The sequence below is a fragment of the Sebastes umbrosus genome, chromosome 6, assembly GCF_015220745.1.
Source record: "Sebastes umbrosus isolate fSebUmb1 chromosome 6, fSebUmb1.pri, whole genome shotgun sequence".
NCBI lineage: Eukaryota > Metazoa > Chordata > Actinopteri > Perciformes > Sebastidae > Sebastes > Sebastes umbrosus.
Window position 1 is genome coordinate 31,131,334 of NC_051274.1, and position 23,311 is coordinate 31,154,644.

The 23,311-nt window shown below is 41.9% G+C and overlaps 2 protein-coding genes across 6 annotated transcripts in view; one reads left to right on the forward strand and one right to left on the reverse strand.

Moving 5' to 3' along the window:
- The window catches only part of noc2l (NOC2-like nucleolar associated transcriptional repressor), a 95,771-nt gene that overhangs the window by 60,937 nt on the left and 11,523 nt on the right, over positions 1-23,311 (reverse strand). For 2 of the 4 annotated variants that reach the window (XM_037771365.1, XM_037771364.1), the window contains exons 4-5: positions 23,119-23,235; positions 21,048-21,944 (exon numbers count right to left, since the gene is read on the reverse strand). The exons of the other annotated variants lie outside the window; for them this stretch is intronic. In XM_037771365.1, the coding sequence (XP_037627293.1) occupies positions 21,829-21,944; positions 23,119-23,235 (233 nt within the window). In that variant the 3' untranslated portion in view covers positions 21,048-21,828. Of the gene's footprint in view, positions 1-21,047; positions 21,945-23,118; positions 23,236-23,311 lie in introns of those variants that run through there. 4 annotated transcript variants of the gene reach the window in all.
- Positions 970-19,895, forward strand: plekhn1 (pleckstrin homology domain containing, family N member 1). Of its 2 annotated transcripts, none has more exons than XM_037771370.1 (16): positions 970-1,186; positions 3,420-3,510; positions 3,695-3,856; positions 5,588-5,668; positions 6,173-6,263; positions 8,800-8,933; positions 10,577-10,726; positions 12,373-12,453; positions 12,549-12,624; positions 12,888-13,033; positions 13,978-14,130; positions 15,059-15,301; positions 15,821-15,976; positions 16,925-17,191; positions 17,428-17,488; positions 19,087-19,895. In XM_037771370.1, the coding sequence occupies exons 1-16, from the start codon at positions 1,113-1,115 to the stop codon at positions 19,269-19,271; spliced, it is 2,151 nt and encodes a 716-aa protein (XP_037627298.1). In that variant the 5' UTR covers positions 970-1,112; the 3' UTR covers positions 19,272-19,895. The 2 variants fall into 2 exon arrangements, with proteins under 2 accessions (XP_037627298.1, XP_037627299.1); XM_037771371.1 differs by having other exon boundaries at positions 16,928-17,191.

Sequence of the window (23,311 nt, forward strand, 5' to 3'; positions counted from 1 at the left end):
TCTTGTGAAATTATACTTTAGTTTAGGTTTCACAAATAACCAAATACTTCATCTTTTGTCACATCAGCACCACATCATCATCAGTATCAGGACCTTGAAAAGATTGTGCAAGAAACTGAGTTTATTCAGAAGAAAGAACCATACGGACCTGATAGAGGAACTGACTCTTTTGTGGAGAGGGAAAGTTATGACTTTATTCTCATTAAATTACTCCTTACAAGTCATGAGGTGCAAACATGCAAAAAGAAAAAAAAGCTATGTTTGCATACACCTCTTGCCTTATGAAAATTAGAGCCTTTGAATAAACAAATGCCTTGTTTCAACTATCCACCCTTCCCGTCCCCACTGACAGATGAAAGGCTAAAAGGAAAATAATCCATAAAGTAAAGACAGAAAAATCTTACATTCATTAAGTCTGAAAACAACGTTGTGATACTCTCACCTCCTCAGTGAAAATATCACATATGACATTTTGTCTATTTTTAACATCTGCTGTGTGTTTTCTTTTCAAATTAGTGGAACAAAAACAACGAGGGGAGCCGACCGTAATGCAACACTTCACCACATACTTTAGTTTCCAAAAATGACAATGATGTGTTTAAAGTATGCGGGACAATAATAAATGGACTACTCAAGTGTTGCAGGCATTTTTTCATGTCTGGGCATGCCGGTAGAAGCTCCCATCTCCCCCCCCCCCCTTTTGATTGACACACGGTGTGTTTGGCGACCACTCATTGTGCCCCAACAACGAGCTCCATTTGGCTCCTGGAAGGTGTGAAATGGCACACTTCTCCACCCCGAACCCCCCGCCCTGTCTTTGTTGTTGGGGATTGATTTAACAGACAGAGGCCACTCACAGAAGGTGTGACTCCCACTTGGTTATTCACCAGGCAGCCTGTGACACAGCAACAAACTCCACCCCTCTTACGCACACTCTCACAGGTCTGCCTATACAGCTCTCAGCCTGCCCACTTCTCCCTCACTACCAGTCTGACTGCAGCAGGAAGAGCACACACACAGCACCACACTCTTGGATTACACTCATCCATCACAGAAGGAAGTACAGTTTGATTTCAGAGCAGCAGCGTTAAAGCCCCACAGAGCCCGGCAGCATGGGGAGCAGCATGTCATGTGTCCCCCAGCACAACTTCAGATACTCCAGCAAGAGTTTCCTACGCAGAAACAGGTAAGAGATAATCACCAACTTGTCCAGGTATTCCTATACCTCTACTGTACTTGTGTCAAAATGTGTCATGCCCTGCTGCCGCCTTGTTATTTTAGCCTCTGTGTTTCAGCTGGAAAGAATTCTTGGTATTCCTCAGGGTTTGAGAGCGGACGGGGTTAGAAAGAGGTTGTGAATTTTTGGAGGCCAGGGTCAGGATCATATGGTAATACAGGATAGTCCCGGAGTCGTGCCTAAGCCGCTGCCCGTCTACGGGCCAATAAACGGTGTCAATGATCCAGTTACCATTTGCCTCCTCTTTGCATCTCTGTGAAGATAATCTGACCAGCTGTCAGTGAATCTGGTTTCCCTCCAAAATCAGGACCTGACCCCCATTCATTATCAAGATCACATGTTAGAATTATAGTTAATAGCTGATAATATCTGATTTAATGACACAAGTTAATAGCTTGTAGTGATCTGACCTGAAGGGTGAATATAGGAACAGACTGGCATTAACGGGTTATACTTGTTATTGTATTTAGTTTTATTTAATCTTCCAGGATTATACGCCTGGGCATGTTACCCACGGGACAGCCCACTCTGCTGGACCGCCGCATCTGATTCTAATTAGCCTCCGCTCCTCAGTCTGCACTGTGTGATGATTCAGGGTCTGGTTTTGTCAAACGTGCCATTCAGCTTAGTTTTCAAATAAAAACAGGACGACAGGGTTTCTGAAACCCAACGGCTGCATGCCTGAACACTGATACACCTTCCGAGTTGGGTCGACGGTTCACGCAGACAATACGTTCAGTGTTCCAGTTTCCTGTGTACCCTACTAACTCTTTTGTGTTGGTGAATCAGGCCAGGGCTCAGGTATATTCCCCACAGAGAAGAGGAGCGGGTAGCGGTTGAATGCCGCTGTGGGGTGACTTGGAGAATGTTACGTGTGCATATCCACTACCTGTCTATTATCTGCATTCCTCTTTCACTCTGCAACGGCGGATTGCATCAGTGTGCCTGGTTTTCATATAGGGGAGTGTAAGAGAATATCGAGTATCGCGATATTATGTTATGCGATACTGTTAAGATTCTCCAAAACACATTTTTAATTAACCTCTAAAAAATCGTACACCCCGCCGTCAGGCCAGGCCGCTATTTGTCATGCTAGCTTGTCGAGAAGGAGGCTAAATAACGCTCCAAATTTACGCTACATTTTGGCGGGAATAGCGATTTTCAAAGGGGTCCCTTGACCTCTGACCTCAAGATATGTGAATGAAAATGGGTTCTATGGGTACCCACAAGTCTCCCCTTTACAGACATGCCCACTTTATGATAATCACATGCAGTTTGGGGCAAAAACCAAGCAGTATAAATATGTTATTTTTGCCTACTCTAAAATGGTGTATATCTGATGGGAAATTTAAAAAAATCGCAATATATCGCCTTGCTTACAGCATCACAATATATCGCAATATATTGAATCATTACCCCTGTATCTTTATATGTATCGTATCGCCATATTCTTGCCAATATACAGCCTTATTTTCATACTTTTCTACGTGCACGAATACATTGTAAAACAGCCGAATAGCATCACTCACTAATAATCAATGATTGCTGCTGCACATGGACGTCCTGATTGGACAGACCTCGATTCCCACCGTGCACACAAAAGCCTGCGTTGTTGCACCGAGGACACTGGCACATACATGTGTGTAGATAAGCAGATAAACTCCAGGCTGAGACTGTAAAAAGCAGTAACCCCGGCCTTATCATTGCAAGTGAGGGAGCTTCCTTGTAAAGATGTGACACTAATGGTAACAGATGAGGGTCACGCAAAACAAAGGAGGACATTGAATGCTGATTTTCCTATGCATATCCTCGCTATCAGACACACAAGACCTGATTGTTCTTATCGCTTAAACGGCTGGCATTGATGGAGTGAGGACAAAGGAAAGAGAGACACAAAACAGGATTTAAAGTCGTAAAAATTAAAGTCAGTGGTTCAAGCGTGTGACTCGACTACTATGGAAGAAAAACATGGAAAATAGAGAAGTCTCAGTCCCTGAATTTGAAATGCAACACAGTAGATGAAAGACTATTTGACAACAGTAAACAACAGTGAACTCCCATAAACAGGAAGTATTCCTTGTTGACGCTGCATTGGGAGGTTAACTGACACGCAAACAGAATAGATGGCAAACACTGGAGAGTGAGTGGTAACACGTGATTTTCCTCTTTCTCTCTCTGACAGCAGTCGCCTGTTTCGCAGAAAAAATCCCCAGGAGGGACAGGAGAAGTCCAACAGCATCATCAACATCTTGTGCACCGTCACCAATGGGAAGGTAAGAGAACCTCCATCTAGGCTCGTAGCATCTGCATACCAAACCAAAAACGTCTCTCCTATAAACGCCAACCCGTGTGTGTGCGATTCGATTTTTATTGGCGTCTCTGACTGATTTCAACAGCAGGTCTAACTGGTTTTATTCATGTCGTGTCTGAACACTAACATTATGCCCCGGTTTGCAGGAAATGTCCCATAAAGATCTGCAAACAATAGACAAAATAAAATGGGATCCCCCATTCCCTTACGACCCGGCCAGCGGCTGGAAGAAGAGCAGCATCAACGTGAAGAATTACGGACGGATGATTCACAGCTCCAAAGTTCGTTTCCGCTTCGTCCACTGCCAGGTAAGTGGAACAAAATGACTCTTTAATGACTCTATATGGTGAAACAGCAGGAAAGCAAGGATAAAGAAAACAAAACTAATGCTGCACAATCCTTATTGTGGTTCGTGAGGTCTTAAAACAATGACCAAGCCTTCAATGACACATCATGCCAGTCATCTATGCCATAAAAAAAGAAACAAGCGGAGAGTAACAGGATGTTGCTCTGCGGCCACCAAACCAAACACACTGAAACTCGCTGCCGGTATTGACGTGGTGGATGGCTGTGAATAATCCAATCCGCTCTCCACAAAGCGGACGGCAGCCTGTGTTTGGACACGCTCGCTTCTGCTGCGGTTGTGAAACATCTCTGAGAAAAATCCTCAGGGTAAAGAGAGAGAGAGTTCCTCTGATCCCAGAGACTGATAGAGGACGCTGTGACACAACAGCGCTGTCAAACACTAAAAAAGAAAAGATTGATTGAAGGAATGGCGTCATGACGGGAAAAAGAACACATTGTATTATAACAGAAAACACTACCACGCAGGAAGGAAAGATGTATTACTAAATACCGACAAAGGAAGCAGTACATGATTCATTAAAGAAAAACACAGGACTTTTGTGGTCAGTTAAGAAATTCCTACACTTCTGAGAATCGGTGGTCGAGCACCTGTTGATGCTCCATGAATCAGCAGATGATACAAGAATAATATGTTCCAATGTGAAGTACATTATCAGACATAACCCCCGGCGGGGATTTAAAGGATGATACATCTCATATATGACTGTTTCCTCATCTGAGACAGACATCAGAGTACAGCATGTGCTTATTTATTTGCATGCAAGGTTTCATTTCATTGACACTAAACCAGCTGATTTTACAGTTTTGTTTTCTAAGAAAAAAGTGTGCCGATCTGTGAAATCTGTACTGCTGCTGTACTGTAAACACTGTATGTGAATATTTATAACGCAGAAAACAAGGATTGTAAAAGACGTTAAAGCGGCAGTGGGTAGAAATGGAGCAAAGATGATTAAAAAGTTGTAAAGAGAGATAACTGGTTGCTCTGTGTATTCAACCGTGAAATCAGGATAGACAGGAAGGTTATCCAGGCACTCCAAAATACTAAAACAAGTGTCAACGAGGAAGGAAATATATTAAAAAGCCTTTATTGTAGTGGCTAAATCATTCAAAAAGCCAACATGTTTCGACCACTGTCGGTCTTAACAAAAAGTTATTTTTATAAAACCGTCACTACATCCTGACAGTAGTGCATGTGTCCTCCGGTGCTCCTAATGACATCTGCAAGATCCAGCTGCCGTCTCTGAGCCGGCTGTCAATCACTCGCGAACTCTGATCAAACAGTCAAACGAGGCAGCGCTGATAGTACAATTTAGCTGTAAAATGAGAAAGTTTGTGACCTGGAAGCCATGTTGAGATCAGCTCAGGAAATGCCAAGCACCACCCACCAGCCAGAGCACAGCCAATAGGAACGCTCTCTCTCTCTGAAATGACCTGTGATTGGTCAAAGTCTCCCGTCACGGGCTATAGATTTTCTAAAGCCTGAAAACAGAGCCATGAGGAGGTGCAGAAGTGTAGTTTTCTCTCAGAACACTTGAATTACAATATGCTGAAAGATTGTTATGGAATTGTTTGCCCAATGATGCCAAAAACATTCTGCCTAATAAAGCTTTAATTCTCATAGAAACACTCTATCTGCATCTCTAACCATTAAACTTCACTTTTTATCTCTGCAGGAGATACATGATTGCTACCTGGACCTCTTCCAGACACACCTCCATTTTGTCTCCAACAACACAACCGGACTGACATACCAGGTGAGTTTTTTTTTAACTCAGGTTATATCACAATCCTTCCTTTCAAACCAATGGTTCCTCAGTATCAGCTGATGTCTCAGGGTTTATATTTTATAGTTCTAATATCCCTGTAGGGCAGAGCTTTATGTTATGCCATCATACCTTTTGACATGCGTACCCTGTCAACCAGGTTTGTGTTGATAAACACGATGATGCTTCTTCACCTGCCTCATAAAGAATGAGCAGCCATTAATCATTGTTTTACTGTCTGTCTGTTGAGAGCTAAACTCCATGTCAAAAGAAAAAGAGACAGCTAAGCACCTGTATGCAGTGTTAGTCAGAATATAAGATGACGGCGAACGTCAGGCAGACACGAATACATCACCGAGGCTGACCTCAGCATCAAGGTGATTAATATCTTTTGTTAAAACTTAGAGCTGAATAGTCGGGTCAAATAGAGACTGCTTTAGGTATGTGAGTGAAAACATGTTTTTGTGATAAAGCTTTTTGTTGTTTTGTGTGCAGGGAACTCTTCCGTTGAAAGAACTCACCATCTGCAACCTGCAACAGAACTGCAACCACAGCCAACCCCAGGAATTCGCCTTTCAAATAAACGGTAAGTTTGACTCGACTAGAGAGAGGACACAGAGAGAGTGGGTGTTGGCACCAATCCCTGGAATGTTGTAAGCGTCAGTTTTGAGTTTTATTGTGTTGAATTTAGCCGATCAATCACTCAGAACTGGAACCGGCTAATCCAGCAGCAGCTGACTTCAAACAAAAAAAGGAAGACGGAGGATGAACTAAAGCCGGAGCGAGAGTCCTGGTCTTTCAATTAATGCTTATAATTAGGGCTGTCAAAGTTAACACAATAATTACGGGTTAACGCAAATCCATTTTAATGCTACTCATTTCTATAACGCATTAACGCAACTTGTGATTTTTAATTAACCTCTTAAAAATCTGACGTCGGGCCTGGTCGCTAATCGATCTTTGGGAGGTTGTAGCGGGCAGTTTTAGAGCTATAGTGAAGTTACTAATATCATATTAAACTAGAAAAACATAATTAATCCATTTGCACCAAACATGTCTTACTAGCTTGTCAGGAAGGAGGCTAAATAACGCTTCAAACTTGCGCAAAATTTTGGCGAGGAAAAACTGGCATGGCCATTTTCCTCAAGATATGTGAATGAAAATGGGTTCTATGGGTACCCACGAGTCTCCCCTTTACAGGCATGCCCACTTTATGATAATCCTTTGGGCAAGTCATACAGTAGTTAAGTTATAATATATACATACATTTGCATAAAGCAGCATATTTGCCCACTCCCATGTTGATAAGAGTATTAAATACTTGACAAATCTCCCTTTAAGGTACATTTTGAACAGAACAATGTGTGATTAATTTGAGATTAATCACGATTAAATATGTTAATCAGTTGACAGCCCTGCTTATAATCTGTACACTATATTTTTTTACCTCCTGCTGATGTTCTTCTACGTTTGACTCTGTCATCAGTTATGGATCAACGTAAAAGTTCTCACCATTTATAAAACCACACGCTATTTTCGAGCTGCAGCATTTCCTATGTTGTCACATTCCAGTGATTCAAAAGGTGCCGCGACCCTCTTCACCTCCACTCAACCCCAAGACTAACCAGAGCTGGGCCCCCTTCACCCTCGGTCAAACCGGCCTTAAAGGCCCCGCTTGTTAGACAACAGGTGCACTTCAGTCGGTCCAGCTGTCGCGCAGAAAAGCCCGGCTACCGCTCTCAGCCTTGTCACTACACATAATCTATGGTCACATTCCCAAAAACTGCTCAGGTTAATGCCCGGTGGAATAAATGCCACTTAGCTTTTGAGCTCTGAATGAAGAAAAAACAATCTGAAACTTTCTTTTCATTAAGTAGAAATAACCAAAGGCTTTTGGTCTTTGCCTGGGAAACAATAAAAGCAGTAAAGTCGGGGATTAACGGTAAATATCTCAGTAAAAAAAAAGTAATCTAACGTGTGAAAAGTTAATGAAGCGAGTGTAAGGTTTCCGTGTTTATACATCTTTTATCATTACCAACTTACTGAAATCTGAACGCATCTCTGCTGTCATAATATTGACCCTCTTTGGTGTTGCTTTCTCGTATTTGACTTTTGAAATTTCCCGGATCGAGCTTGTTATTTTTGCGATATTGTATTACAGTTGTTTTCATTGTTCCTGTGTGAACCTTTATTTACTTAATGGGAGGCATCACTGACAGGAAACATACGACAGGAAGCGTGACGAAATTCTGAGTCAAGTGAAAGATCTCATATAGAGATATCCTTCCTCTGAGCTGAGAATGTGAATCAGCTTTACTGGTGTTGGTGAGTTTAAGAGAGTGACCAAGCAAACGCAGCACGAGAGGGTCTGTAAAAATTCCCGGAAGTCTTCTCATGGTTTGAGTTTATGTGGTTGTGAAAGTTAGATAATGATAGTAAATTACGGTTAACAACAGTTAATGGCCTCTGTAAACAGTTTGACTGAGAGAGAGAGGCTCATTATGTGCTTCCAGTCCAAACACTTTTCATTTATTTGTTTATTTGATCGGGACAGAGCGCGTTAATGAACATCAGTAGAAAACACAGGATGTAAACATGCAGGAGTTAGCAAGAATGCTAATTTTCACGTCACTAGCTTGCTTGAAATGTGGAAAAACATCCAGGGAGTGCTATGGTCAATGTCCACAATTAGGAGCTGGGATGAAGAGAAAGTCAACAGATGAGCTGCTTATTAAAGGAGCAGTCAGCGGCATTCAGTTCCCGACAATTCCAGTACAAAGCTACGAGGCTATCTCTGCTGGTTATCTCTGGTATGTGTGGGTCTGACAGCTCTTTTCAACCCTGTTCATTCCTCCTGGGTGAGCAGTTTTGTGGGAGGGAGAGTCTGCTTTGATATTTAAACGTAGCAGGTCAAGGGGGGATCTTCCGCAAGAGGTCTCACATGTGGTTTTTGAACATGTGTTAGCATTTATTGTACTTATTGCACAACAGCCAGACAAGCAGACCGTGTTAATGATTCACCACCGTGGCAGAAAGCCTTCTGAAAGATAAAAAAAAGGCTCAGAAAGAGAAGCCTGGGTGACGCTTTCCCTTTCTGAACTTGTGACCTTTGCACCCTGCAGGTGTCAGCCTCAACCCCATCATCGTCTACTGTGCCAACCAAGAAGAAATGGACCTATGGTTTGGCCTGCTCAAGGACAACATTGAGGCCAATGGCGGCACTCCTATTGCACTCGAAACCTACACCAGAGTGAAAGTAAGTCCAACAACACTTTATGGATGCCACTTCGCTCCAAACAGTCTTTGTTACATTGACTACGTTTTAGGGCTGTCAACGTAAACCACGATAACGCGCATTAATCGATCTTTCAGAGGATGTAGCGGGCTCAGATTTAAAGCTAGGGTGAAGATACTGGTATCATGTGAAACTAGAAAAATTAAGCATACTACCCATGTCATACTAGCTTGTCACGAGGGAGAGTAAATAGCGCTATGAAGTTGCGCTAAATGTTTGCCATGTTATGATTTGAGCATATTGTTTTATGGTAAATGCAGTACCTGTGAGGGTTTCTGGACAATATTTGTCATTGTTTTGTGTTGTTAATTGATTTCCAATAATAAATATATACATACATTTGCATAAAGCAGCATATTATCCCACTCCCATGTTGATAACAGTATTTAATACTTGACAAATTTCCCTTTAAGGTACATTTTGAACAGATAAAAAATGTGTGATTAATCATGGACAATCATGCGATTAATGCAATTAAATATTTTAATCGATTGACAGCCTTTTGCCCGAAAAAGACAATATTCCTTCCAGGCTGTTTGCATGGCAAATGAATATAATATAATATATATATATTAATATTCCACTAATATTCCTGTTAAAATGCGGCTACTAATACTCTGATTAACGTAATCGATGGCGGACTTGTTCGACCGTGCAAACACGGTCTCACTATTTCATTACTTCAACCACCTTTGTGAAAAGGTCGGCGTTGCGATATTTGCGCATATCCAAAATCCTGTTGATATTCAAGTCTTTCATAATGTTTAAAAGTAGGTGTGTGTTTCTCCTTCCCACCAGAAATATGGGCTTTTTATTTTGGGCATGCGTCTCTGCAAACTGCTGGCTAGATGGTTTGTGTACAACGCACAAAGCTGGACGTAAACAGGAAGAGGCTATGTGTTGCAAACTGCCGTGAAAACCCCAAATTGAGACGCATATTCAGAATGTATACATGTCCAAAGAATGCTCCTAAAACCTGAATATCAGCATATCCCACATGTTTTAATCAGAAAAAATGCTCCATTCGGAATAAATTTCAGAATATCCAAACGTAGTATGCTGTTTACAGTGTGCATGTAAACGTAGTCATTGTATCAGGCTCCTGTCCTGTGATTAACATCCCTTTTTTTTTTTTTAAAACGAATTCAAACAAGCACTTGAGTGAGGTCATCTTTTAATCCACCTGGTGGATTAGCCAGGAAAATGCTTCGACTTCAACCACTTCTGATAAACAGGGTGTGTGTAGATCTGATGAGTCAGGTAGGTCACTGCTGGCTCTCCCCTGAGGCCTGGATACTAGGGAGCGGCATTGACCGCATCGCAGCAGCCTACATCAAACGAACCCTCACATCTGCAAAGGGGCCAAAGTGCTGACTCCACACCCACAGGTGGGGAGAAGGCTGATGAAAGACATGATATCCTAGATACGTCACAACAGAAGAAAACAACTGATGATGTGCATTTATAAGCCTCAGCTTATAGGGAGCCGTTACAGTGAACAAACAAGAGAGAGGCGTTCTGAGAAAAGATATTTGCTGAAGGGCAAAAAGCTCTGTTTATATTTACTTTGCTGATTATTCTCCCCCCATGTGCTCCTGTCACAGGTGAACCAGGACAAGACTTCTGAGGGCAGAGAGGAGCTGAGGAACTCCATCAACAGAGAGCCTATCTACGAGTGGGAGGGCTCTCAGCGGGACAGCCTGGGCACCATCAGCTACGTCACCAAAGTCCGACTGCAGCACCTGCCCTGCCAGGTAAGACGCCGCTGCTGCTTATCAAGAGTGAATCACTGTGACTGGACGTAAAACGCACCATCTCTGCTGTTGCCTTATTTATGGAAATGTACAGTAGAGCAGACTGTAACTCATCATACATGTACATGTTTCCTGGGAATTTTTCACACGATGAATAAACGCAGGAGCTCTAGAACCAGGTGACTCACATAGTTTTTAAATTGCGCAACACACATTACCTCAACACAATGAGAGCAGTCAGTGGAAAAGGGTGGAGTCCATATTTTGGTTAATGGCACATCTCCTGCAGATTTGTCATTATTATCTTTATTTTCCTGAAGACAGTGTCAGACACCTGCAAAGCGAAAACACACGAGTCCTCGCTGACCATATCGCAAACAAACAACGCTGACACAGCTTCCCGCAACAGCCAATAAAAACAGCGGTCATGACACGGCTTGCATGGATATGGGTAATTAATTCAACTGTGGGAAATGTGCGGCAGCACCCGACTGAAGTGCATGAGATTTAGGGCCTGGGTGTGTGAGAGGCATTTGCCCGGCTCACGCAGCGACTCGACTCACCTCACAGCTGGAATGTCAGCTGTCTGTTCGGACACACCCTCCCGACAGGGAGAGGAAACATAAACTGCCGCACCTCTAAATGCCCCACTAACTGGTTGGACTGAAGATCGTACTGGGATTTAAACTGCGTCTCTCAACAGAGTATTAAAGGATAACACTGGTATTTTTTTTAAATGTTCGCACCAGGTCTCACGGTCGCCTCTTAGCTTTGTATTATTCATAGTCGTATCTTCACACAGTCAGAATAACTGGAGTCATCAGGGCTTTTATTTTTTAGGCTACATCCACACTAATACGCTTTCATTTTAAAACATTGCTACATGTATGCCTAGCGTCCACACTACTACGGCGTTTTCGAGCCCCTAAAACGGACACTTTTGAAAACGCTGCTTAGTTTTAAAACTGCGGTGTTGCATTTTAGTCTGGACGAGCAGAAACAGAGACCTTTGAAAACGATGACGCAGACACCCACGTTCACTTCTTGATCGGGTCTTATCAGTCATGACGTGTCCTTTGTCACATCCCTTGACGTGAACTAAAACAAACGATTTACACTCGTGTGTTACTTTCAGGAACAGCTCCACCTCGACGTCGGTCCAAGCAAAGAAATCTTACCTCCAATATCAAAACGTGAAAACATTCCAGAGACGGATAAATCACATTCAATTTAATTTGCTCTAACTTTCTCTTTTACTTTATTGTGCCATATTTGAGAATTTTCCTTTCACCTTGCACACAAATGAGAAATGGATTTCTTCAAAAGGAAATAATCCCTGAAATTGCCTTAAGCTATTTCACACTACGAGCGACAAAAGCAACAAAACAGCCAAGCGTGGCCAGCTACATTGTCGGCGAGTCGCCATTGATGTGTTTCTCAAACGCTTGTTGACGTAATTATGACGTTAAATAGCCCTGGGAACTGGCTAACGGAGTGTGCATCATTGTGTTCCTATTGTCCTCTGATGACTTTTGACATAATAATTTAATGGTGAAAAAATACATAGGGGAAACAAAACAAAGACAATGGTTAACTGGTATTACCTATAAATGACAATAGAATAACACTGTATCTTGTGTCCACAGGAACAGAGCGACAGACTGCTGGTGATGTACCCGTCATCGCTGATCATCCTATCAGAGGAGAACGATGGACTCTTCTACAAGGTACCGTTGACCTCACTGACCTCTCTGAACTTAATCACATCCTGAGCTGTGTTGCATCAAAGACTTGTTGTATTAAAGAGTAATTATGATTACAGGGGAAACTTCCACTCAACATGATTACCGTGACCACTCCCTGCCAAGACGTCAAACCCAACACGTTTATGATCGAAGGTAAATACACTGAATCTGCTCCACTGCAGCCGCTTTACTAGCCATCTGATGTTAAAGGGATTTAAATGAGTGTACATTCTTACGCATGTTTTACGCCAAGTGGCCTTTTCCATGAATTTGCTAGCGTCACGGAGCGTAACCCCTTCATGAATGAGCTGGTTTTATCTCCAGTGAATGACAGTCTGACTATGGCACATTCCAGTGAGCGAACGGACCGAATGACATGCTTTGTGTCCCCCCCCACCTCCTCTCTCTCTTCCCAGGAAAGCTGATCAACCCCATAGTGGTGTCGTGTCTGGATAGGGCCGAGTTCTGCGACTGGATCCAGCATTTCAAAAGTGCTGACGTGCCCGTCCTCAGCCCCCCGCCCCCCGTGTATGACATCATCTACACCCCGACGCACAGAGAGGTGAGGCCCTGCCCTCCTTCCTTTCAACAGTTACACTACTCACCTACGAGGAGAAGTGATAAAGACAACACGGCCCTGCCTCTTTTGTCAATTCAACATGACTATGATTTATGATTTACAAATACTACAAATGCTACTGCTACTAAGTCAACAGTCCGATAGAAGTCTAAAAAAAGACAAAAGTCTGATGCTCATTGGTTGTTTGTCAAATATTTGAATTAAGGCACCAAACTTATGCTGAATTTTGGAGAGGAAAAACTGGCTGTCAAAGTTAACACGATAATTAATTTTAATGCCACTGATTTCTTTAAGGCATTAACACGATTTTTAGGTAGTAGCGGGCTCAGTGTTAAAGCTAGAGTGAAAATACTGGTATCCAATGAAACTAGAAAAACATAAGGAATCCATTGGCACCAACCATGTCATACTAGCTTGTCGCAAAGGAGGTTAAATAACCTTCCAAACTTATGCTAAATTTTGGCGAGGGAAAATCTGGCATGGCCATTTTCAAAGGGGTCCCTTGACCTCTGACCTAAAGATATGTGAATGAAAATAGGTTCTATGGGTACCCACGAGTCTCCCCTTTACAGACATGCCCACTTTATGATAATCACATGCAGTTTGGGACAAGTCATAGTCAAGTCAGCATACTGACACACTGACAGCTGTTGTTGCCTGTTGGGCTGCAGTTTGCCATGTTATGATTGGAGCATATTGGTTTATGCTAAATGCAGTACCTGTGAGGGTTTCTGGACAATATTTGTCATTGTTTTGTTTTGTTAATTGATTTCCAATAATAAATATATACATACATATGCATAAAGCAGCATATTTGTCCACTCTCATGTTGATAAGAATGTTAAATACATTTTGAACAGATACTAATTAATCACGATTAACTTTGGAGGATCAATATTTATTTTTTTTTGTCCTATAATCTCAAGGCTCCACAGTTCGACAGGTGGAGTGGAAACAGCCACGGACGCTCCGAGTCTCTGAAGTTCAGCCAGTCACAGAGTGGATGTGGGTCCCTCAACCTTCAGCTACCTATTCACGAAGACAACCCTCTCTCCCCGGGATACGCTGAACCCCTCTGTGTAAGTCAGCCGTGCGCTACTGTGTACTCAAGTTCAAGTATGTGGTAAATGTGGTAGGAGTTATTTGTTCACTGCTAAAAAAAAAACCTTGTGTTTGTTTTGGTGGAGCTGAGCAGCAACACCTTTCTTTCACAAAGTTAATTATTAAGCGAGGTCTGGAGGCCAAACCGCTCCTGTTACGAAGGCTCAGCCGGCGATCCTCAGGCCGTCCAGTAGGAACAATCAGAACAAACGAGCTGCCCCCGCTCTTAGTCGATTAGTCGACTAACCGGTTGTTTTGGTCTCAGTCAACTAACATTTCTTTAGCCCATTAGTTGTATTTTATGCCATTTTTCATGCTGAATGAGTTATTTCCAAGAAACTTCTGAGCACATCTCTGGTAAAAATAAGATTTAAAGTGGTGCTTTTGTGTGATTCTTTGAGGAGAAACTCAACAAAAGTCAACAAAATCGTATGAGTTAGTTAGTCGACTAAGAATTTCTATAGTCGAGGACAGACCTACAAAACAAAGTCAGTAATTTTTTGCCAAAACAACTTAAAAACAACATCTGGATGCAGTGGAATAAGAGGCTCTTACGGTACATGTTGACTCAGTACTGAAAAGTTTGCTTGTAAACTTGCACTCTGCATTATCAGGACTTTTGACCAAACTCCCCCAGGAGAGAGAGGGGCTATGTAGGCCGACTCCCCGTCCAATTAGCTTAAAATGGAGAGGGCTCAGTGCCCAGAAGACATGTATTTCAGCTCCTGACCTGAACCACCCCCCTCCCAATTAAAGCGACGGGAGACCTTCTCTCTCCCACTCACTAAAAAAAACACAAAATGATGCAGAAAACTAACGCCGTGGAGACGAGAAGCAGTTTATAATACCTGAAGCCTCAACTCTTGGCTGACTTTTGCTCTTCGTGTTTTTTTGTTGTCCTTACAGTACAGTTCCAGTCGTCCCTCCTCGACCGAGACCGCCCGCCTGGGCAGCCGGACCAACAGCGTGTCTTCCCACACCAGGCCCGAGCGCGACCTACGACCTTTGTCCCAGCGCTACTCCTCCCCCCAGCGCGGCTCCTACCTCCAGCCCTCCGACGGCTCGCTGCGCTCTCAGGTCTACAGCACGCCCTACTCGGCCCTGCATCGGGTCAGCCCGCAGCGGCTGGAGAAAGCCCCGCTCGTCAAGGTAATTCAGTCTGGCGTCTAACTCGATAACCGAATATTCCCCTCGAGACCGTTGACTTATTTTACAATGTCATGTGAGCGGTAACTAAAATAGACACGCCGAGCAGTCGGCGGAGCGTATGGTGTTAACAAATGGGGTGATAGTTGTGCACAAGTGAGGTTGAAAGATCAATCTTCTTGATGGTGCTAGGGGATGAAAGCTCTATTATAGTTCATAAACAAAGCTTAAGCCACCCATCAAAAAGCATTTACTATACTTAGGGGATATCTCTACATTACTTATCAGTTAGGAGTTCAGTTTCTATACATAAGCAGATTGTTGAGACAGCAGATTGCTGCAGATCATGACTGGCAATGGTCCAAAACCTGTATTTGGTAATCTGATCCTACAGTGTGTCTTATGTGATCGCCTCCTGTGAACTCAAAGAGTGTGAGAAAGAAGAGACAGAGGGACGGAAGGGAAAACTGGCTCGCATCGGTTGGTGTTTTAAACTAACTGTCTGAATGTTTTTGTGATCAGTCCAACAGCTGGAGCACCCCTCAGACATCCCTGAACTACTCCCTGAACGTCCCTCAGCGCCACTCGGACATGTGCGCCCCCCGACAGCCCTTGTCGCCCCTGTACGATGAGCCCTGCAGCCCCGAAGTCTACTCCCTGAACCAGGCCAGGCCAGCGGTAAGTGGGCCAACGATACTGGATCCATAGACTCAATTTACACCTGCGCAGCCTGTCCGATATCAAGCAGTGCACACCCACACACACACACACACACACACACACACACACAAACACACATGTATGCACATCTTCAGGAAATATTTAAATCAAATTGTATTCGTCACAGTTTCGCTCGTTTCGAAGATCTATTTGAGTACCAGATGAAATTATCCTAAATATGAATCATTTAAACCAGTGGTTCCCAACCTATTTTCCTTGAAGACCCCCCGCCCCCTACTTGTATCTAAGAAAAGCTAAAGTTTTCAGCGTTTTAAATGAGTAGTCTTATTAATAAATCAACTTTCTTTAATGAACATAACTAGTCAGTGCATGCCTCCCTTTGTGTGCGGCAAGCAGGAGAGCAAATTTTGTTTTTGAAAGGCTAAATGCCAACAAATATGGGTTGAAGCAGAATATTTCATTAGATAAAAAACATGTTGTGAATTTTGGAAATGATCACATCTATCTTTTTCCAATAAATGTTGGCTTTTGAACTTAACAACGCTCTGGAGTTATTGTCGGAAGTTGGAAACAATCCTACGCGGCCACCACTGGAATCTAATTCTACAAATAGTATAATACTAATATTAATAGTGTAGCCTGATCTTTATCTGCAACTTTGCACAAATACTGGGTTTGAACAGAATGTAGCCTACTAAGTAGCAAACAAATATATATTTAAAATAGATTTATATACCGATTTTTGGATAAATTATCCAGTAAGTGTGTCATTATGGTTTTAGTTATACATATACTCATTTTGACAACCTCCGAGGAGACTAATCCTTGCACACCCCCTGAAATTTTAAGCGCCTGCCCTCAAGGGGGCTGGAACCCAGGTTGGGAACCACTTATCTGAACTCCTGTTTTACATCCTTATAACTTTCCTTCTTCTCTATTCTATAGCAGCAAAGCTGGCAAGAGCCAATTCAGCACCACCACCACCACCACCACCAACACCATCAGCAGCAGGGCCCCCAGGTCCTACCCTCCTCCTTCCAGCTCCGCACCCCTCCCATGGGCAGGCGCTGCAGGAGAAGCCTGGTCCTGACCACCCCCCAGGGACAGACTCTGTGCCTGGATGTGGACTCGCCTCAGAGCCAAGCAGAGCAGAGAGCCGAGGCCGTGTCCAGGCTAAAGCTGCTGCCCACGCCCGGCCAAGTGCAAGAGCAGGTGAGAAACACAGAGATACTCATCTCCCAGGACACTCTGGTTTCTGGAATGCTGTGTATACAAAGTGCAACAGTAATGCGCCGTGTGGTAGCAGAGCGTTTGTGTATATACTTGTTCTGCTGGTGATATTTGAACAGGTGCTACAGATGAAAACAGATATTTTCGGGGAATGTGAGAATGTTTATTATAACTGATCATGGGAAATAACTTTCTTTTGTTTTCACATCTTTTCATAGATTCTCCTCCCGTCGAGCTCCGCGAGGAACGCCTCTCAGATGCCTTACGGTTACTCACCAGGTAAGAAGTGAAGGCATGCGAGCACATTCCTCTGTTTATGAATAGCGTGCCTGTGTGAGGAGGTCAAGTGTGTTCAACAGTTAATAGTAAATGTAGGGCTGTCAAAGTTAACGGGATAATGTAAATGTAGCGGGCTCAGTTTTAAAGCTAGAGGGAAGATACTGGTTACATATCAAACTACAGGCTGCTGTCGGGCCTAGGCCCTTATTTGATCTTTCAGAGGTTGTAGCAGACAGTTTTACAGCTAGAGTGAAGGTACTAATACGCTAAATTTTGGCGAGGATATATTGTCATGGCCATTTTCAAAGGGGTCCCTCGACCTTTGACCTCCAGATATGTGAAAGAAAATGGGTTCTATGAGTACCCACGAGTCTCCCCTTTACAGACATGACCACTTTATGATAATCACATGCAGTTTGGGGCAAGTCATAGTCAAGTCAGCACACTGACACACTGACAGCTGTTGTTGCCTGTTGGGCTGCAGTTTGCCATGTTATGATTTGAGCATATTGTTTATGCTAAATGCAGTACCTGTGAGGGTTTCTGGACAATATTTGTCATTGTTTTGTGTTGTTAAATAATAAATATATACATACATTTGCATAAAGCAGCATATTTACCCATTCCCATGTTGATAAGAGTATTAAATACTTGACAAATCTCCCTTTAAGGTACATTTTGAACAGATAAAAAATTTGTGATTAATTAATGAATTAATTAATTAAAAATATTTTAATCAATTGACAGCTCTAAATAAATGATTATATGCTTCCATTCCTGACAAAATATTTTTCATCTTGTCAAACAAAAAAAAAAGGCAGTGTTATTTTCATAGCATGGCTTAATAAAATATAGATTTCTATGGATGAAACAATGGGCACTGTTTCAAACCGCAGCTATCACACTGTAGCATTATGTTTCATCACACAAATGCGAGTTATGAAAGTCATCACAAGCAGTCGCCTTCCTAAATACCACCAAGGACATGGAGCATTGCTCTCTCTCCCATTACTCCTTAAATTAAACACCGCATGCACTTTGAATAGACTGAACTCTTAGCAGGTACACAGGAAGTGCAGGAAATGCGTAAATGTGTCAATGAAATGGAGCTTAGTGCAGCTCTAAATGCCATCTGTGCAGATGTCCCATGTGGGGGGAAGCCCAGTGTAAGAGAACACTGTTTCACAGATGGGGTTTACTCCTGCACTGTGATTGACAGCACACAACTGTGCAGGGTTTAACACACACAGACACACATCTACAGGCTCTTTTATCACAAATGAAAACAGAATTTACCTGGTAATTGCATTTCTTACTTTGATTCACAGCTTAATTCTAACATACGCTAGTCTATGTTAGCCGACTTATTTCATCTGACAGGTTGCATGCAACATTAGAAATAGAACATGAATAACAAAAGAAGGTGGTGTACTAGTGGCATGTTACACTACCGGTTTTACAGTAAGATTATATGTTGGTACAAGGCCGATCACACCACACGTATGTCGGGTCCGTGTCCAAGTTTGTTCAGTCGGGGCGAGGTTTTGTCTTTCATTGTTTGAAACTAAAAGCCTGGGAATCTTCTCTCGCTCCTATAGATCACCACTCGTACCTTGAACCCACAGAGCCAGATGACCAGGAAATGGACTATGACAACATTTGGGAGTATGACCGCGATACGGGCATGATTCAGCCAACGTCTGGAATTTCGAAACACTGGACGGGATTAGACTTCGGGGCCAGGGGCCTCGGTGCCATGGCGACCCAGCAGAGATGGTCATAAAACAAAACAATAGCCCCGGCACTCGTCTGGACGTGTGCAAACAACAGATCTCTATCGGAAGGGATAATAAAGAGCCAACTAGCGCAGCCTGCGTTGCTCCTGCTGCATACAGTACGAACCAACATGAATGCATTGTTACATGTTGGGTAGCGAAGCAGAGGAAGGACGAGGAACGGGCTAAAAACAACAACATTACGACAGCAATAACAGACAGTCTGTTTGATATGTAGCATTCAAGAGAGAAGAGTGTATATACTGTGTTATTTTTTTAACGTATTATATAATTGCACTAAAAGTTTCATATGTAGTGCTGTTGTTTTTTTAATATTTAAAGTATTTTCTAACATGCTGTCCAGTTTGTTCTGTTTCTATTTAAAGCCATAAACAACATTCCATCAGGGCTTGTTTTAGTAAAGGATGTATATTTTTGTAAATGTTGTAGATTTATTATTTTATTACGCTACATTATCAAGGCAAATAGATGTGGCTTCGAACCGACTGCCTTAACGGTGCTAATATTACTAGCACCACCACGGTACTGTACCGATTACCTGTGTGGCTTCCTTTTTTCATTTTTGTTTGAGGTGTTTATTTATATTTGGAAATAAAACTTGATTAAGTTTATCTCTGTTTTGTCTAATTCTAATGGGGATGGGAAGGAAGGGGCTATACTGTATTTCTGGGGTTCTGGTGTAGCCAGCGGATATCCGGGCCAAAACTTCCTTTTCCGTGCGTTATTAATTACTTATTACACGGCTGTGTTGAATACTCGATTCTGATTGGTCAATCACAACGTTCTACAGTGTGTTATTTCTTTATAGCAGACCGTTGCTATGTATAACAGACCGTTGCTATGTATAACAGACCGTTGCTATGGGCGCAGTTCTGATGTCGGACCCTGGCGGACCGTTTTTATGTCAAATTATTGATTTCTTGAGTAAGTAGCCGTGTAATAAGCGGGATAATGTACAGCTAGCGGGTCATTGTTGTGAAATAAACCCCTTCAGGGCGATGAGAGACCTGCGGCAGCGCCCTGTCGCGGTTTATTTCACAACAATGACCGGCTCGCTGTACATTATCCCTTACTTATTGTTTACACAAACATTTAAGAACATTGCGACAAAGTGCAAAAGAACATTAAGACATAATTAAAACAGTCATAAAAACATAAAAACGTTAAAGATTAGAAAATATAGTATAACACACAAGAGTAAAAGTTATAGTGCAGTATAAGATAATTATTTGGTTTAATAAAAGGCAGCAGCAAACAAGAAAGTTTTAAGCTTTAATTTAAAAGAACTGAGAGTTGGAGCCGTCCTGCAGTTTTCTGGGAGTTTGTTCCAAATATTTGGTGCATAAAAACTGAACGCTGCTTCTGCATGTTTAGTTCTGACTCTGGGGACACTAAGCAGACCTGATCCAGATGACCTGAGAGGTCTGGATGGCTCATAACATAGCAGAACAAAGATTAAAACAATGATTACCGTAGAGCCCCCGAGAGGGAATCAGTGAGAATTTGAAATGCATCCAGTCGTGACATGAACTGTAAATTAAATCTAATCAGTTTAGTGTTTGTGCTGTGAGAACACTGTAACATCTCAATGGCAGGACACTTTATAGCTCAACTTTGCCATCTGCTGGAGAAAAATCAGTATGATTCTTGAAGAGGAAAGGCAAGTCCAGGTTCTTACATGAGCTTACAGCACCCTCTAGTGTTTGAAAAGTTTCATCTTCAGGTGTGAGTGCGTTTGGAAAAACAAAGAGACCGCACACATCTCAGAGAAACCGTTTACTGTTGTTAAACTGAAATACATCAACATCTCACAGAGAACAATCGTCATGACAAAATACTGTACATTCATCTACAAAATCATCAACATAAAATGCCATTCATAAATTACAAAACTGATACTGGCACAGAATACAGTCCCCCAAAATGAATTATACTTTTGTCAGGGTGGTTTGTTAAATTGCCATTTTGTAAAGCATTAAAAATAGATGCTGAATAGAGGAATATTTTGTAAAATATGTTTAATTATTGTTATTGGAAATATTTTTTAACACAGTAGTTTTGTATAAAAGCATCTGCTAAATGAATGGAATGGAAACAAACCATCCTAAACAAGTTAATCCATTTATCACATGTCCATCTAACATCTCAACTCTGTACAGTTCTGAGTAAACCTGCCTCTAATCCTTCAGTACGCACACACTGAAACCTTATTGTCTAAAGCTTTCTTTCTCATAAATACACGTCTCGTCTTGCCTTTGGTCGTTTTATATATATGAATGTTTTCAGACGTTACAGGTCAAAATGTCAGACAAATTAATCCAGCAAGAAGTAAAACAAATGTCCTTTTCTATTTCCATTCAATGGAGAAATCGATAAAGCTTAAGATCTATGAAGCAATTAAAGTGCAAATACGTAATACAAACATGTTACAGCACATCAAACATTTCACAAATTCATGGAAGCACTGAGGTCTGTCACTGGCTCATATCCGGTGTTCATGAAGAATGTTTCCCTTTAGGCGTGACGTATTTAGAGGCAGTGACATCAAGAATCAGATGAGGCGGTGTAATTCAATTTCTTCTCGCTGGCTGCCGCCTCCATCTTGACGTATTTGCGCAGGTATCGGATGGCTGACAGGGCGCTTACATTCGCCAGCAGAACTGTGTGAGAGTAGATATTAAAAGTGAGTCATCAAGTTACTCACGTACGACAGCGTATTAGGGCCATTGTAGGTATAACAAAAAAAGATTAGTCATAAATTCACAAGAAAAAACTGTGTTCTTAATGTGTTCTTTTATGAACATAAGTACTAGTATTATAGAAGTTAAAGGAACAACTTCTACTTTTGAATACACAAAGGCGTGTGCCTTTTATTTCAGCACAGCTAACACTAAAAAACAACTGTTAAAAGACACACTGTGTTACCATAGTTACACACTGACGTTTTGACGTCTCACTGCGAAGGGAAAACAACACAGAAAAGTCACATAACATAACTGCTTGTGTTGAACCACAGATTATAGTGAATTATGTCCTAATAGTTTGCTGTGGAGAGGGACGTCTGGAATATCCTGCTTAGCCTGCTACCCCCGCGACCCGGCCCCGAATACATAGATGAGAATGGATGAATGGAGAGTCCGCTACAATACAGAATGTAGGCCTATATATATATATATATATATATAATGATAATAATATTATTTTGCATTTTGCAGTTCACGTTACTGCAGTGTTTATCTGTGGCATAAGTGTGATGAGGTTTATCCTACCTTGCAAAGTGAAGCGATGTGGTTCCTAAACAAAAATAACCCACTATTTATTTATTTTTTCTTGCAAATTTATGACTTTATAATCTTGTAAATTTACCCCTTTAATCTCAGAGAATATCCAATTTTTTTTCTTGTAAATCTTTTTTTTTGAGTTTTTTCTCTGAACATTACACCCCTACCCCGGCTTTTTTTTTTTACCTACAAAGGCCCTAATACGCCGTCATCTCAAGAGACTTTGCAACGCAGCATTGAATTTATCTATTCATATAAAGTTCACTTTTTCTTGAGGTTGATTTTGTGTCAGTGCTTTGTTGATTTTACCTAAATATTTACAGGGAGACACATTTTTACATAATTAACAGACAGAGTCCGAACACTCCTTAAAAAGCTGAAATTAACTGATATCGACATGAAATTCAAAGTCAAATGTAACATGAATAGAAACACAGTGACCGAATAAGCAACTGCTTTGTTATTTCAGTCTTTAAAAAATATTCAATATAACAGAAAACCTACAAATCTTGCTTTTTAATGTACATTAAATACTATATATTAACACACATACCAGCCTTCCAGGTATCTCCAACCTGTGGGTTTGCCGTCTTCAGCACCCACGAAGCAAACGCAATACAAACCAGACACATGTCTGACTGTCTGAGAGGCAGCAGGGAAGCATCCAACCCTTCGAAGAAAGTGACAGAGTGTTATAGAAAACATCTTAAATCATTAAGTGTGACACATAGAATGACGAAAACAAT